General features: G+C 55.7%; 1 protein-coding gene across 2 annotated transcripts; it reads right to left on the minus strand.

The window, feature by feature from the left end:
* Window positions 1–5: 5 nt before the first annotated feature.
* TBXA2R (thromboxane A2 receptor) lies at window positions 6–11,707 on the minus strand. Of its 2 annotated transcripts, XM_033854764.2 has the most exons (4): window positions 11,117–11,707; window positions 6,450–6,679; window positions 5,811–6,308; window positions 6–1,469 (listed from the first exon to the last, which is right to left on the minus strand). In XM_033854764.2, the coding sequence occupies exons 2-4, from the start codon at window positions 6,594–6,596 to the stop codon at window positions 1,224–1,226; spliced, it is 891 nt and encodes a 296-aa protein (XP_033710655.1). In that variant the 5' UTR covers window positions 6,597–6,679; window positions 11,117–11,707; the 3' UTR covers window positions 6–1,223. The 2 variants fall into 2 exon arrangements, with proteins under 2 accessions (XP_033710655.1, XP_033710654.1); XM_033854763.2 differs by having other exon boundaries at window positions 5,811–6,679.
* Between the last annotated feature and the right edge of the window lie 2,891 nt (window positions 11,708–14,598).

Below are 14,598 nucleotides of genomic sequence, written 5' to 3' on the forward strand. Positions count from 1 at the left end.
GTCTGTGGAGGGGAGGCGGGGTGAGGCGGGGGGGGGGAAAGTTGGGGCAGGAGGCGGTTTCCCCCTCATGTACCTCGAGGGCTCATGGGGAATAAAGGCACCTCCCACCCCTGCAGCTCTGTGTGTCGTTTTTGGGGGGTGTTTGGGGGAGAGCAGAGGAAGGGGCAGGCGTGAGGGTGACATGACAGCACTAGATGCTTCTTACGTGGCTACGATGTGCCAGGCACATTGTTAAGTGCTAAGTGTGCAGGTGCTCATGGACCTGCAGACACACGGTGCTCTAGACAAGCTCAGTCATTCGGCCATTCTGTCTGCCTTTACTGAGCACCTACTATGGGCCAGGAGCTGCTTGTTCAAGGCATGGGGAGTCTGAAGGGCTGAGTGAATAGATGGCTAAACCACAAGCTTATGAGGGAGTGCATCCCATCTGCCGTGGAGGAAGCAGGCGTGTACGCCATGGTCCCTGTGTGTCTTGCCCTCTCTTTTCCTCACCTGCAAAATGGGCTTAATCCCAGAACCCTCTCTTAGGGGCTGTAGGGAGGCTTCCAGGAGATCCAAGCTGTAAAGTGCTTAGGGAAGACTCAATAAAGGAAGTGGGGAGAGGAGCTGGAAGCCAGCCCAAGCTCTTGGGGCTTCCACAGCCCCCCAGTCCTGCTCGGCTGCCACACGGTTGGATAGGAATATTGATACAAGAAACTTCAATAATTGACGATTTCAGAGCCAAAAGAGATTATGTTTTGGCAAGAGAGGGAGTCTCTTGCCCGTTCTCATTCAACCTTTTCTAGACAGAGCCTTCTCAAATTGGGCTGTCAAAGGGAATCAACTGTACCTCAGTAAGCAGGTCATATTCAGGGGTCAGAGGGGGTCAGAGTCCCCCATTTCTGGAGGATTTCTGCAAGGGGAGGCTTACAAGTCTGCTTTCCTCCAGACACCATCCCAGCATTGCCCACACCCTTCCTGGGATTGGGAGGCGCCTCTGAGTGGGGAGGGGCGGAGAGAGGGGAGGGGCTTTGGAAAGGGGAGTCAGGGAAGAGTTGGAGGGTCCCCAGGGATGATGGAAGACAGCACACAATCCTGCCACTCAAACTGTCCATCCTGCACTCCTGGCTCCTAGACTTCCGAACAGGCAGATGCGACTGACAGGGAGAACAAAGTTTAGATGGGGGACATGCTGGCAGGGTGCTCTGTCCTTCCAGAGCTGCCCCCGACGTCCAGCCCTGGCCCTACTGCATCGTGGACCTGCGGGTGAGCTGGGGTTGCAGGGAGAGAGACCTGGGCCGGGTACTGAGGCGAGGGTGGAGGCGCCGGATCACCGCCCGGCGAAACAGGATGTACACCCAGGGGTCGAGGATCTGGTTCCAGGTGGCCACGCGCAGGTAGATAAGCAGCTGCTTCTCGGTGGCTCGGGACAGCTGCCCAGTCGGGCTCATGGCAGGCGGGCTCCGCAGCACCGTCTGGGCGATAAAGACCTGCGGGGGGAGGGGTGTGTGTGCGTGTGGCCAGAGCGGTCAGCCGGGGGCCAGGCCGGCCACCAGCCCTGCCCTCCACCAGTACCTGCCCGGGCCACCTGCCATCCACCGAGACCCCGTGCTGATTTTGTCCCCGAGGTGCTGTGTGACCCCGGGAGAGCTGCCTGACCTCTCTGAGCTTCAGCTGATGTGGCCGAAAAATAGCACACTTTTCCTGCTCCTCTCCTGGGCACAATTAAACGTGGTGGACAAGAGGACTTGCAGGTGCGAGCAGGTGGAGTCACTGTGACTGCCAGTTTTATTATTCTATCAAACATTTATATTTTATACAAATTTTATAATATAATATCAAATTATGGTATAAAATTGTATATTAAATAATTAAATTTTATGTTGTTTATTTTAAGTCAGTTTATATTATATTAAAATTTATAGTTTATAAAATTTTATGTTAAATAATTTTTGTTAAATTCTTATATTAACTCACTTTAATATATTTTATTAAATATTGGATTTTAGATTTAATATTATACAATATATAATGTAATAAGGTATTTACAGATTATCATAGAATATAATTAGTTACCTAATAATTAATATATTGTTAATTATAACTATTATATATAGTTATGTTATATATTTATATAGTATTTAAAGTTATATATGTAATTATATAATATATAACATAATTATAAGGATGTGACTATATATTACATAATGATTGATATAATTATTAAGTATTAATAATATGTAATTATAGCTATATGTTATATCATATTTAACAATTACATAATATATATAATGATTGATATATTATTAAGTATGAATGAATAATATATAACTACAGTTATATGTTATATAGTATTTAACAGTTATATAATATATAACTATATATTATATAATGATTGATATAATTGTTAAATATTAAGTAATAATATGTAATTATAGTTATATGTTATACAGTATTTAAAAATTATATAATGATTGATATAATTATTAATTCTAATCTAATCTAATTAATTATAATTATTATATTTCATAATTATAATCAAATTTATACTATAGTTAATATAATTATATTCATATTGTATTGCATGTATTATACTAAAATAAATTTTTTCTTTTTTTTTTGGCTGCACCATACAGCTTGCAGGATCTTAGTTCCCTGACCAGGGATTGAACCTGTGCCCTCAGCAGTGTAAGTGCAGAGTCCTAACCACTGGACCGCTAGGAAATTCCCCCACAATTGTTATTTTAAAATTGTTTCCTGAGCACCTAGTGTGCTGGGCAATTCTGGGGACACTGCAGTGGCCAAGACAGACCCAGGTCCCACTTGCACAGGTTCACAGGCTCACAGCCCCATTAGGACATGTGACCAGGTGGTTGCAGTTTGGTGGTGGGAGTGGGGGTGACCTAGCAGTGATGGAGGCACTGTTGGAGCCCAGAGTAGGAGCCTGACCGGGCTTGGGAGAGGTAACCAGATGGCGAATAGGAGTTTCCCAGGTGAGTTTGAAGGAAGTGTCTGTGGGCCTTTCTTCTGGGACAATAGGGAGCTATGGGAGGTTTTAGAGCAGGAGTTGCCTCATGGGCCAAATCTGGCCTGCCACCTGTTTTTGTTTTGCTTTGTTTGCTTTATTTTTGCCTTTTTGGTTTGTTGTTTTTTTTTTGTTTGTTTGTTTGTTTTTTTAAAGATAACTTTTTTTTTAATTTATGTATTTTGGGCTGTGTTGGGTCTTCGTTTCTGTGCGAGGGCTTTCTCTAGTTGTGGCAAGCGGGGGCTACTCTTCATTGCGGTGCGCGGGCCTCTCACTATCGCGGCCTCTCTTGTTGCGGAGCACAGGCTCCAGACGCGCAGGCTCAGTAATTGTGGCTCACGGGCCCAGTTGCTCCGCGGCATGTGGGATCTTCCCAGACCAGGGCTCGAACCCGTGTCCCCTGCATTGGCAGGCAGATTCTCAACCACTGCACCACCAGGGAAGCCCTGGTTTGTTGTTTTGCTAAGAATGTTTTTACATGTGTCAATGGTGAGAGAAAAAAATTAGAAAGCATATTTTGGGGGTTTTTTAATTTAAAAATATTTTTTTTTTTATTTTTTGGCCAAGTCATGCAGCATGCTCAACTAGGGATCGAACCCACACCCCCTGCAGTGGAAGCACGGAGTCTTAACCACTGGGCCACCAGGGTAGAGGCCTAGAAAGCATATTTTGTGACGTGACAATGACATGAAATTCAAATTTCAGAGTCCGTAAATGAAGTCCTATTGGTGCACAGCCACGCCCGTTTGTTTCCATGTAGCTTTCATGCCACAGCAGCAGAGCTGCGTCGTTGTCACAGAGACTGTGTTTAAAGGGTTTACTATATGGCCTTTTAGGAAAAACTTTGCTGCCCAAGGGGACCAGGAATCGTTTAATGATTCAGTGATTCTACCTAGGATGCCTTCCTGGTTTTTACCTAACAGTTCAACTTCTAGTTATCCTACAAAGCCTCAGTTCCAATGGCTCAGAGCAGGGCGGGGCTCATCCTGGCTATTTCAAGAGAGTCAAGGCTGGAGGGCAGGGAGAAAGAAGAGGCTGAGACAGATCCTTGTCAGGGACCTCTTGGTGAAGGTGACATTTGAGGTAAGACATGGAGGAGTGAGGGAGTGATCCATGTGGAGATCTGGGGTGGGGGAAAGCATTCCAGGCAGAGGGTACAGCCCAGTGCAAAGGTCCTGGGGCAGGACCGGGCCTGGCATGTTGGAGGAACAGCCAGGAGGTTCATGTGTCTGGAGCAGAGTGAGCGAGGGGGAGAGAGGGAGGAGGGGAGGGCAGGGAGGGGACGGGGCAGGTCATGCAGGGCCTTGTGGGTGGCAGGGAGGACTTAGGCTTTTACCCTGAGGGAGGTGGGAGCCCTGGAGGGCTGTGGGCAGAGGGGGGACCTGACTCAGGTGCTCACAGGCACCGTCTAGATGCTGCTCGATAAATAATAATGATAATAATTACAAGTGAATATAGAAATGGCCTCAGCTCGACACAGATGTAGAGAATAAACGTATGGACACCAAGTGGGTAAAGTGGCGGGGTGGGGCGGTGGTGGTGGGATGAATTGGGAGATTGGGATCGACATACATACACTAATATGTATAAAATAGATAACTAATAAGAACCTGCTGTATAAAATAAATAAAATAAAATACAAAAAAAGAAATGGCCTCAGCTCTATGAGACCAGGCCTGGGAGGGACACCCCAGGTACAGAACAGAAGCACATTTCTCAGCCGGAAGCATCATCCTGTAACTGCCACTCCCCTGGGACCCATCAGTGCCTGCAGCTTCACGTATCACAAAAAAAATTATGTTCCTTTCTTTTTTTTCTCCCACCACTGACACACGTAAAAACATTCTTAGCAAAACAAAGCAAACCAGATTTGCAATCTTCCTATCCCACAGGTTTAGCTTTTGTTTTAGCCCTTATCACCTCCTAATATCTACCACTTCACTTATTTATATACTATGTTTATTTTCTGTCTTCCCCACGACCTAAGAGTTCCAGGAAGTCAGGCAGTTTTGTCAGCTTTGTTCCCTGTGCAGTGCCTAGACCAGAGCCAGCAACACACTCATAGCTCAGTGAATGTTTGTTGAAGGAACCAATGAACAAATGAGTTCATGTCATCATCCTGACAGTCACTCTGAGAGGCTGGCACCTTTTCAGTCATCCCCATAATAGGGGGAGATTGAGGCTGGAGGAGATTGAGGCTGGAGATTGACCCGTAGCCAGAGTCACATGATAAGTCCTTGTTGGATGTGGGCTGGAAACCAAGTATCTGATTCCAGTCTCCAGACTTGTCGCCATACAGTCAGAAATGGAAAAATAACCACTCCAAGCGGCCAATTACATCAATCAGTGGAAGGACTTCAGCAAGCTCCCCTGACTCAGGGAAGATCTGTGCAAGGTTAGGGTCCAGCCCAGAACTAGGCACAAAGTAGAAATGATTCAGTAATTGTACCTGGAATGTCCTCCCTGCTTTTCTCTGGCAGGTAAACTCCTCTTCATCCTTCAAAACCCCAGCTCCAATGCCCCTCTTCCAGAAAGCCTTCCCTGATATCCCAGGGAGAGCCTGGGAGCCCTTCCCTGGGCATCTCAGTCCCAGGACACTGCCTCTGCCCCAGTCCTGCCCCCAGTTTGGGATTATCTGTGTCTTGCTCATGGGTTCCTCAAGGAAGGACCCTTGAACACTGGGGTCATGCCCACATTTTCTTGGGCGGACGAGAACCTGAGGGTTATGAATTCATTCGGGAGGAACCGAGGCCCAGTCACCAAGGGTGGGTGGGAGACCCCGGCAGCCCCTGCCCCCGCCACTCACCAGCAGCGGCATCCAGCAGATGCTGGCCACCACCATGATGCCCGTGAGCTGAGCCATCATCTCGACCTCGCAGTCCCGTGGGCGCTGCTGGGCGGCCTCCTGCCCGTGGTAGACGTGGCACAGGGTGGCCACGCTGATCGTGTTGAGCAGGAAGGAGAGCCCCACCGAGAGGCTGCCAAGGAGGGTGAAGAGCAAACCGAAGGCCACATCCCCTGGCTCGGCACCGAGTGTGAGGAAGCACCAGGAGCCCGGGTACTGCACGGTGTAGCGACCCACACCCAGCAGGGGCAGCAGGCCCAGCGCCAGCGCGGCGGCCCACACCAGCCCCACCGTGGTCCAGGCCCGGCGCTGCGAGGAGGCTGCGGGCCGTGAGAAGGGCCGGGTGATGCCCAGGTAGCGCTCCGAGGCCATGGCGGCCCCCAGCAGCAGCGGGCACAGGCCAAAAAAGACCATGATGACGCCCATGAAGTGGCAGAGGCTGCAACCGGGGTCCACGACCTGCCAGTCAAAGAGGGCGGCGTGCTGGGACACCACGATGGTGCCAGTGACCAGCAGCCCCATGAAGTCAGTGATGACCAGGCCGCAGAGGAAGGTCAGGAAGGAGGATCGCACATGGGAGCTGCCCTGCCGCGCACTCACCAGCACACTCAACGCCAGCAGGTTGGAGGCCAGGCCCACCAGGCAGAAGGAGGCTGCGAACCAGGGGGAGGCGATCAGGCGCCGTTCCTCCAGCGTGATGTTTGTTGGCCGCAAACAGGGCCCCAGAGAACTGCCATTGGGCCACATGGCGCCAGAGCGGAGTGGGGAGGGTCACCACCCCATCAGGCCAAGGCTGCAGGTGGGGTGGACTGGCACTGGCTCAGGCACACCTGGGGAGGGTGGTGGCGGAAGAGAAGATTTGCTGGTGATTCATTCTGCATTTTAGTCTGAGCAGCCCTGCTGAACTCCTACACAACCTTCAATGCCCCAGCTCAAATATCCCCTCCTATAGGAAGCCTTTCCTGACCTATCTCACTCCCTACTCAGTAAGTATTACTATTACTACTATGACTAGCTCCAGCCCTGTCCTGCCCAGGCTCAGTGACCCTCAAGGGTGAGGATCAGTTCTGTCTCCTCTGGGAACCCTGAAAGACACCAGTTGGTATTTGCCAGGTCTCAGAGAAGGGCTGAGAAGCCCCAGTTTGAACTCCAGCCCTCGTACCCACTGTGTGACCCCAGGCAAATGATTTCTTCTCTCTAAACTTCCATTTCCCTGCTGGTCATCCATCTGAGCCCTTGGTGGACTGCAGAATCCAGAACAGATTTCAGCTATTGTAAAACAGGACACACCCAGTGTGGGGAGGGCAGCTGGCTGGTGGCCAGAGGTCGCTGGTTCTCAAGCAGGCTCCAAGGTCAGCCTTGTGGGTCACAATTTCTCGTGAAATTGTGGGAGAAACCCGGCCCCATTGGTGTTTTAGGGAGAGCCTTCCTCACATGTTGGAATCGTGTAGATTCTTTTTTTCCCCCGTTTTTGTTTAATAAGAAATAAACCCAGAAATCCAGTTCCATCTGTGAGCAAAACTCAGGTCATGTGGAGCAGCAGGATCACTAGGGACGGGCTATAAACAATACGAGGAGGGTAATGGGCTATAAACTACCCTGTGTGGGGCTGGGGGAGAAAATTGGAGAGACATATGGGTCTGACTGCCTCGGGTGTGGACGAATCAGCCAGATATGGGGACGTCGAGTAGAAATAAAATGAGACCATTCAAAAGCCAGCTTCCAGGGGCTTCCCTGGTAGTCCAGTGGGTAAGACTCCGCGCTCCCAATGCAGGGGTCCTGGGTTCAATCCCTGGTCAGGGAACTAGATCCCACATGCATGACGCAACTAAAGAGTTACATGCCGCAACTAAGAGTCCACATGCCACAACTAAGAAGTCTGCATGCTGCAACTAAGAAGTCCGCATGCCGCAACTATTCCCCAAAAGGACACAGCAGGGAGGGCGTAAGGTCACCCAGGGGGCCGGCACCCCACCCTGGGCGCACACCACGAGCCATCCTTGTGCTGGCAGGGAGGGGGCACTGGGTGGCAGGATCAGAGTGGGCAAAGGTGGGGAGGCAGGACCATGGGAGGCACAGATGGCCCAGGCAGTTAAAGCTCAGAAAGGTCCTCTTATGATCCCCATTTTGCAAAGGCAGGGAACCGGAGGCACAGAGAGGTTAAATAACTAATCCAAAGTCACACAGCCTAGCCGGGGTGGATCTGAGATTTAAACTCGGGCCTCATTACATACAAATGTGTGTAATTGAGTCAAAGGCCTGCGAGTCAGGTGGAGGCTGGTGGGAGGTGGGTGTGGAGGGTCACCATCATCGGAATTTTCCTTGATGAAAAACAGATCGAATTTTTCTAGGGAATTCCCTGGCGGCCCAGTGGTTAAGACTCCGAGCTTTCACTGCCGAGGGCATGGGTTCAGTCCCTGGTCAGGGAACTAAGATCCTGCAAGCTGTGCAGCTCAGCCAAACAAGACAGACAAAAAACACACCAACCAAACAAACAAAAAAAAGGGATAGAATTTTTCTAAAAAGTTGGTCAGACTGGATTCGAACACTGACTTTGCCACGAACCCTGAGGGGAGTCAAGCCCTCGCTCCGAGTCTCAGTCTCCCTTCCTATAAGATGGGGCGGATGATGAGAATGACTTCATCTGTGCCCAGGGCTAAGCCCACGCAGGCGCTCCATTCGTGCTGGCCCTGAGCCCATGCCTGTGACCCGGCCTCAGCAGTGAGCGTGCTCGCTACCCCCTCACTCCCCATCTCATTAATTCAGCTCAGCAACTCCTTATTGAGCCTCATAAATTACCCAGCTCCTGCTGGCCAGCTCCACAGAGCTTCCCTCCCAGGCTGAGAGCCAAGGCCACTGCCACTTCGATGGGGGCGGGGCCTGGAGACGGAAACCTGAACCCCAGAGGGGTGGGGGCTTTCCACGGTGCTCGGCCATCTGAGCCCTCCACTCCCCGGCAGGGGTGTGCTCTTTGCCATCTCAGATTTGGCCTGCACTTGGATTCCCCCTGGGGCGGGGCGCTTGCTCCCTCCCTCCCTGGAGAGCTGGCAATGCGCTGTTTCTAAACATTCCTGGGGACTCAGGGCTGTGCCTGCGGCCACTGCCCCTGCCTCAGCCCTGAGTGACCGCCAGCTCCTCCCGGGTCTCGTGGTCTCCTGGTTCCCCACCCTTGCGGGGAGCTTATGCACCTGGGGACACACACCCCGTGTCTGCCTCGTCTCCCATGTCTGGGAACAAGCCTGTGGCCCAGGGCCTTTGGCCTGGGGGAGGCTGGAAACTGGCACCACTCCCTCTGGCCCCAGCCGGTGGTTTCCAGTCCCCCCGAGGGGTTCAGGTGAGAGCGGGCAGCTCAAGTTCCCCAGGCAAGCGGGCCAGAGGGGCACCTGGCGAGGCCTCCCTTCCCCTCCCACATTGGCCGGGAGGGCTGGCAGGGCCCCCACCCTGCAGGGGACCGTGCTCTTCCCAGCCCGAGGGCCATAAGCACCACGGTGTGGCCCTTGGGGGAAGTGCTCTCCCTCTCTGTGCCTCAAAAGAAACATGGACCCCAGATTTGCTGGACAAACCCAGGATTCCATGGCCCGAGAGTGGGGAGGTTTGGACTTTGAAGGTCCCGGGTTCTGGAATTCTAACGAGTTCCCAGTTCTGGAAGCTGAAGGTCCCAAGAATCTAGAATTTCAAGGGGCTGAGGTTCCAGAACTTTGATGGGAATTTGGTTGGGTCCTGGGTTCCAGAAATCTCTCTCGGGTCCTGGCTCCTCTCTGGAGGATGGACTTTCAGTGCTCCCTCAGCCTCCCTCGGTGAGGCTGGGAGGGATCCATCCACCGCTGTCCCAGAGGCCTGTGCGCTGGGTTGGGCTCGGGCACCAGGCTGGTCCTCCCTCCGCCCACCATGGTGGCCCCGATGGAATGTGGTCTTTGGTTCCCAAGGGCCAGGCCCCTCCTCTGCCTGAAGGTCCGTCATCACCTCTGCCCCATTCTTCTCCTCCCGCTTCTGTGATCCATCCGTCTTTCAACAAGTCCCTCTTCCTCTTGACACACCACCACCTGGCCTGCCTGGCCTGCCCGGCCTGCCTGTCCTCACGCCATGGACCCACCCAGCCTCCCCCAAGGGTGACGGTGACCTCAGACAAACTCGGACTGGAGCCCGCAATCTGCCACTGCCCAGCTGGGGGCTCGACCTTGCTGAGTCTCAGTTTCCCCCTCTGTGAAATGGGGATAACAAGGACGCCGACTCGCCTGCTGGCATTCTGGCTGGTCTTCCCAGGCCTGACCTGCTCCTGCCACTGAGACTTTGCCCCCTCTGTGCCCCCCCATCCCCACCCCGCCTGGTGCACCCTTCCTGCTTTCTGGCTGTGCTCACAGCTCATCTCCTGGCTGCGTGCATGGGGCAGCCAGGTGGGAGCCCTGATGCTCTGTGTGACCTTGGCCCACTTCCATGTTTCCTAAGTCCTTTAATGCTGCCCAGGTGACAAACGACGATGTCCTCTGGCATGAAAGTGCAGGGACCAGGCCAATCTCTGCATCAGTTCCTGCCCTTACCCGATGCAGACCTGCACGCCTGAGGGTGTGGACCCCCTCCACGCCCTTGTGCAGCCACAGACGCTCACACAGACACAAACGCATACATGCAGGGCCACTGTCAGTCCCCAGGCCCACCCTTGCCTTCCCCCACCACAAGACTCAATTTCCGGGAACTTTTCCTGTTTGTGACAGCAGCCAAGCGCCCACCCCAGAGGCATCACAGTCAGCCTGCCAGGGTTGGAGCTGAGCCTTGGCCCGGACTCACACGGTCCCTCCCTGTGAGCCTCAGTTTCCTTATCTGTCCAGTGGGTGTCCCCAAGCACCAGCGGGGGACGGATGGGTGATGAAGGAACAGGACCTAAGCCAGGCGGCCAGTGGTTAATGATGGGCACAACTCCGAGTGTGCACACAGACACACAACCAACCAGACGTGCGCTCACACTCACAGCCACAGCCAGCACCCTGGCTCCCTCCCCGGCTGCAGTGGCACCACAGGACACGGAATGGCCGGGCACAGACCCAGGGAAACCCACACACAAAGAACATCCTCCGCCACACTGGCCACAGAGGCACACGCAGGTGCCCAGGGCCGGTAGCACTCCAGGCACGGGACCCAAGCTCACCAATGCCCCGGAACACCCAGCACCTGGCAATTGTCACCGCCCACGGTGAAACACCCACAGCAGGGCGGGTCACCGCAGGATACACCCGAGGCACACCGGCCCACTCTCATGCCCCGCCCCTAACCTGATGGCCAATTGTCCTCAGCAGGCGATGGTCGATGGGGCGTACAGGGGTAGCCAGCCGCGCAGTCGTGTCCCGGCGGACCTGCGGGTGCCGGGCTGGAGGTGGGCGTGCGGAAGCGGAAGCAGGGCGGCTTCCGGGGCCCCTGAGGAAACTGAGTCACAGCGGGAGAACCACGCCGAGGACCCCGGCACTGCCACGTCGCGGCGGGACACAGATAGAGGGTGGGGCGGGGCGGGGTCCCGGGCCGCGAGAGGGGCGGCGAGGTCCCCTCCCGGCCTGGAGGGGGTTCGGCGGGGACTAAAAATAGCCCGGGGCTGGGGCTCCGTTCTGCGGCCGGCGCCCGTCTCTGCTAGTGTCTGTCTCCCATCAGCCCCTCCAGTCCCGCGCTGGCCACTCCCCTCCCGCCCGGGCCTGGCTGATGAGGGTCAGTGGGCGCCCCCTAGCCCAGCGGGGAAACCGCGAGGCCTCCTGGGGGAGGGGGCGCCCATGGGACCCCAGGGCCGTAGGGGCAGGGGCGGTGGCCGGGGTGGCCGGCGCCCTCTCGGGAGCCTCCGCCCGCTCCCCTCCCCCAAGCCCGCCCCGGCGCTCCGGCCGCCAGGCCCAGTGTTATTCACCGTCCGGGCTGCACCCGAGGATGAGAGGGGGCGGGGCGGGGCGGGGGCGGGCCCGGCAGGCCCCGCTCCCCAGGGCGCTAGACCCCGACCCAGGGACCCAGGGCTCAGAGCTGGTGAACCCGGTGGGGTGGGGCCTGGCACACAGTAGGTGCCTCATCAATGTAGGGTCTGTCTGAGGCCCCTGCCCGGGCTGGGGGTAGAGGTGCAGGGACGTTTAGAGGGGAGAGGCGAGCACACTCTCCACCCAGGAGCTTCGTGGGCAGCCTGCTGAGACAGGCTTCTCGAGCAGGTGATCTGGGAGGGCTGTGGGTGGTGGCATTCTAGGGGGAGGGTCCTGTGAGGACACAGGCTGGCATTGGGGCCAGAGGAGGCAAAGCCCCCTGCAGAGCCGCCTGCGGTCCGGGTGGGGAGGTGTGCTTTCCCTCAGCCCCCGCAGTGCAGGGTGGGGAAGGATGCCCAGAGCCCGGCACTGCAGGAGTGATTGAGGATGAGCAGTGGGCTGGAAGCAGGGCTGGGGAATGTCTCCCCAGGAAGGATTGGCTTCCTTGGAAGCCCCCAGACTCACTCAGGGCTGTGGGCCAGGGTCTGATCAGCCCAAAGCCATGAAAGCAGAGGATGACCACCTGGGTACGGCTAGAGCAAAGGCATGGAGGCTGGACCGTGATGCAGGAAAGTGAGAAGCTCCTTAAAGGTCCTTCCTGCCCACAGTTCTTGGGCCTCAGGTGGGTGAAGGGGGTCCACGGGCCTGGGGCTGGCCTTCGAAGATGTGTGGAGGGCAGGGCTTGGGCATGGAGGGGTGGCCTTGGGCCTCCTTGGCGCTCAGTTAAGGCCTGGAGTGAGCCGGGGCTCTCTGGCTTGGCCTTGACCTCACCCCACCCAGTCCTCGGGGGCCTGGGAGGGGCACAGAGTATAGGCTCTGAGTGAGAAAGATGGACTCCTGCCCTGGCCCTGCTCTCCCCTCCATTGGGTCTACCCACTATCCTTCTGGCCTCTGCATCCCTCCAGATGGCACCTCCTCTGTTCCATCCCACTTAACCGTAACTTCTCTTCCTTGACAAGGAATCTCCCCAACTCCTATGCATCTGGCAGAGCCCTGGCTCCGAGGCCCTCTCCTCTGTAAAGCCTAGTTGTTCCAGGCAGTCTTGCCTCCCCCACCCCCTCCTTAAGGGCAACTCTGTGGCAGCCCATGTGGTAGAACAGGTAGACTAAACCTGACCTGCCCTCAAAGATCCCCCAGGCTGGAGAGAGAGAAAGCTGGATACAGACAGTCCCACTCTCCTGCGCTCAGGGCTGGGCCCAAGGAAGTGACAGGGCTTAGGTAGGAGCCCAGGAGGTGAGCCAGGAAGGCATCCTGGGGTGGGGGTAAGGGAGAAGGGACTGAGAACTGGGGCTTTGTGGAATGCGTAGGAGTTCCACAGGTCCAAGAGACGTGGCAGAAATTACACGTGCAAAACTTTGGAGGCAAGAGAGAACATGAGGCTTCGGGGAACTGTAAGGAGGGCAGACTTGGTGGGAAGAGGATGTGGGGCTGGGACTTCAGATGGAGTGGTGGGTGAGATGAAAGGGGACTGTTCCGGTCTCACTTCCTCTGGCCTGAGATAAGAAGGACAGTGCTCCTTCTGGGAAGTAACCAGGGCAGGGGTCAGAGAAGCGCGCTTGAGCTGCAATTAGCCTGGGTCTCACCACGACCCTGCAAGGCGGGGGGGGGGTAAAAATGCTCATTTTATAGATGGGGAAACAGGCCTGGAGGGCAGATGGGACGTGTCAAAGGCCACGTGTGGGTGGGATCTGAATATGAGTACTGGGCTTCCCCCACCTCCTGGGCTGGTGGCTGGGGGTCTCCTGGCCTCCGTTTCCCACCCCCCGCCCCCCCCCCCACCCCGCACCCTGCTCATAGGGCACACGGGAGTCGTGGGAGGGGTTGAGATGGCCTGGGGGCTCCAGATGGTGGGAACAGAGACCAGGTTCAGGACGTGCCCCCCCCCCCCCCCCGGCCATGGCTGTGGTTTCCTGTGGGAGCCAGGCAGAGAGCATCTATTCTTAGCTTCACTCACAGCCCAGGGCAGGAAGAGGCTGGGGTGGGGGTTGGGGACAATCTGAGGGACACTGGGTGGATGCTGGGCTGGGGCTGTGTCATGGGGCAGCTGGGTGGGGTGATGTGCCTCCAGTCTGCCTGAGAGGTCTTCCTGACACTCAACTTGTGCCCTGCCCAGCTTACTCCCCTCTATGGCTCCCCAGTGCCCTGGGAAAGAGTACAGCAGCTGGACTTGCATTCGGCCCTGCCCTGGGCACACCTGTTGCCTTTTCCTCTGCAAGGCAGGCCCCACCCTCCTTCTCTGCCCGGCAGCCCCGTCCTCCCAGGCCCAGAACAGGCATCCCTCCCCTCCTCCAGGGAGCCTTCAGTGTCCCTTCTGGGGCCCCCCAGACTCAGTGCCTCCCCTGCCCTACCCTGACTCCTTGCCTGGAGGGCGACTGAGCCCAGCTCTCCTCCCTCTGGACGGGGGGCTCCTGGCTAAACACGTGCCCAGCAAGTTGGGGTCACAGACACCTTGTTCCCCTGCTCAGAGCCACCACCTCCCCTGGGTAGACTCCCTGCCCGGATTGCAGGAGGGGCGTAAGGAGGAACCAGGATGCTGGGGCTGGGAGGACTCCTCGGGGGGCAGGTGGGGAAACGGGCTGGGAATGGGAGGTTGGAGAAACCCGGGTTCTAACCCTGACTGCTGCTTTCTAGGCTTGAAAACATGTGCCTCTGTGAGCATGTTTCCCCAAATAGACACAAGCGCTGTCATGCAGGGCTGGCGTGAGGTCCACAAAACACAGGCTAAAGGCCAGGCTATTGCAGCCACACAGAGCCTGTGCTCTGAGAAC

The sequence above is a fragment of the Tursiops truncatus genome, chromosome 3 (genome assembly GCF_011762595.2).
Source record: "Tursiops truncatus isolate mTurTru1 chromosome 3, mTurTru1.mat.Y, whole genome shotgun sequence".
In the NCBI taxonomy this organism is placed as follows: domain Eukaryota; kingdom Metazoa; phylum Chordata; class Mammalia; order Artiodactyla; family Delphinidae; genus Tursiops; species Tursiops truncatus.

What these genes read in the sequence shown, in the direction of transcription:
- TBXA2R (XM_033854763.2), bottom strand. Translation starts at nt 6,596, where the DNA reads ATGTGGCCCAATGGCAGTTCTCTGGGGCCCTGTTTGCGGCCAACAAAC. An exon ending in TCTGCTGGATGCCGCTGCTG is followed by an intron (nt 1,470 to 5,810) that starts GTGAGTGGCGGG and finishes CTCCCCCCGCAG; the next exon opens with GTCTTTATCGCCCAGACGGT.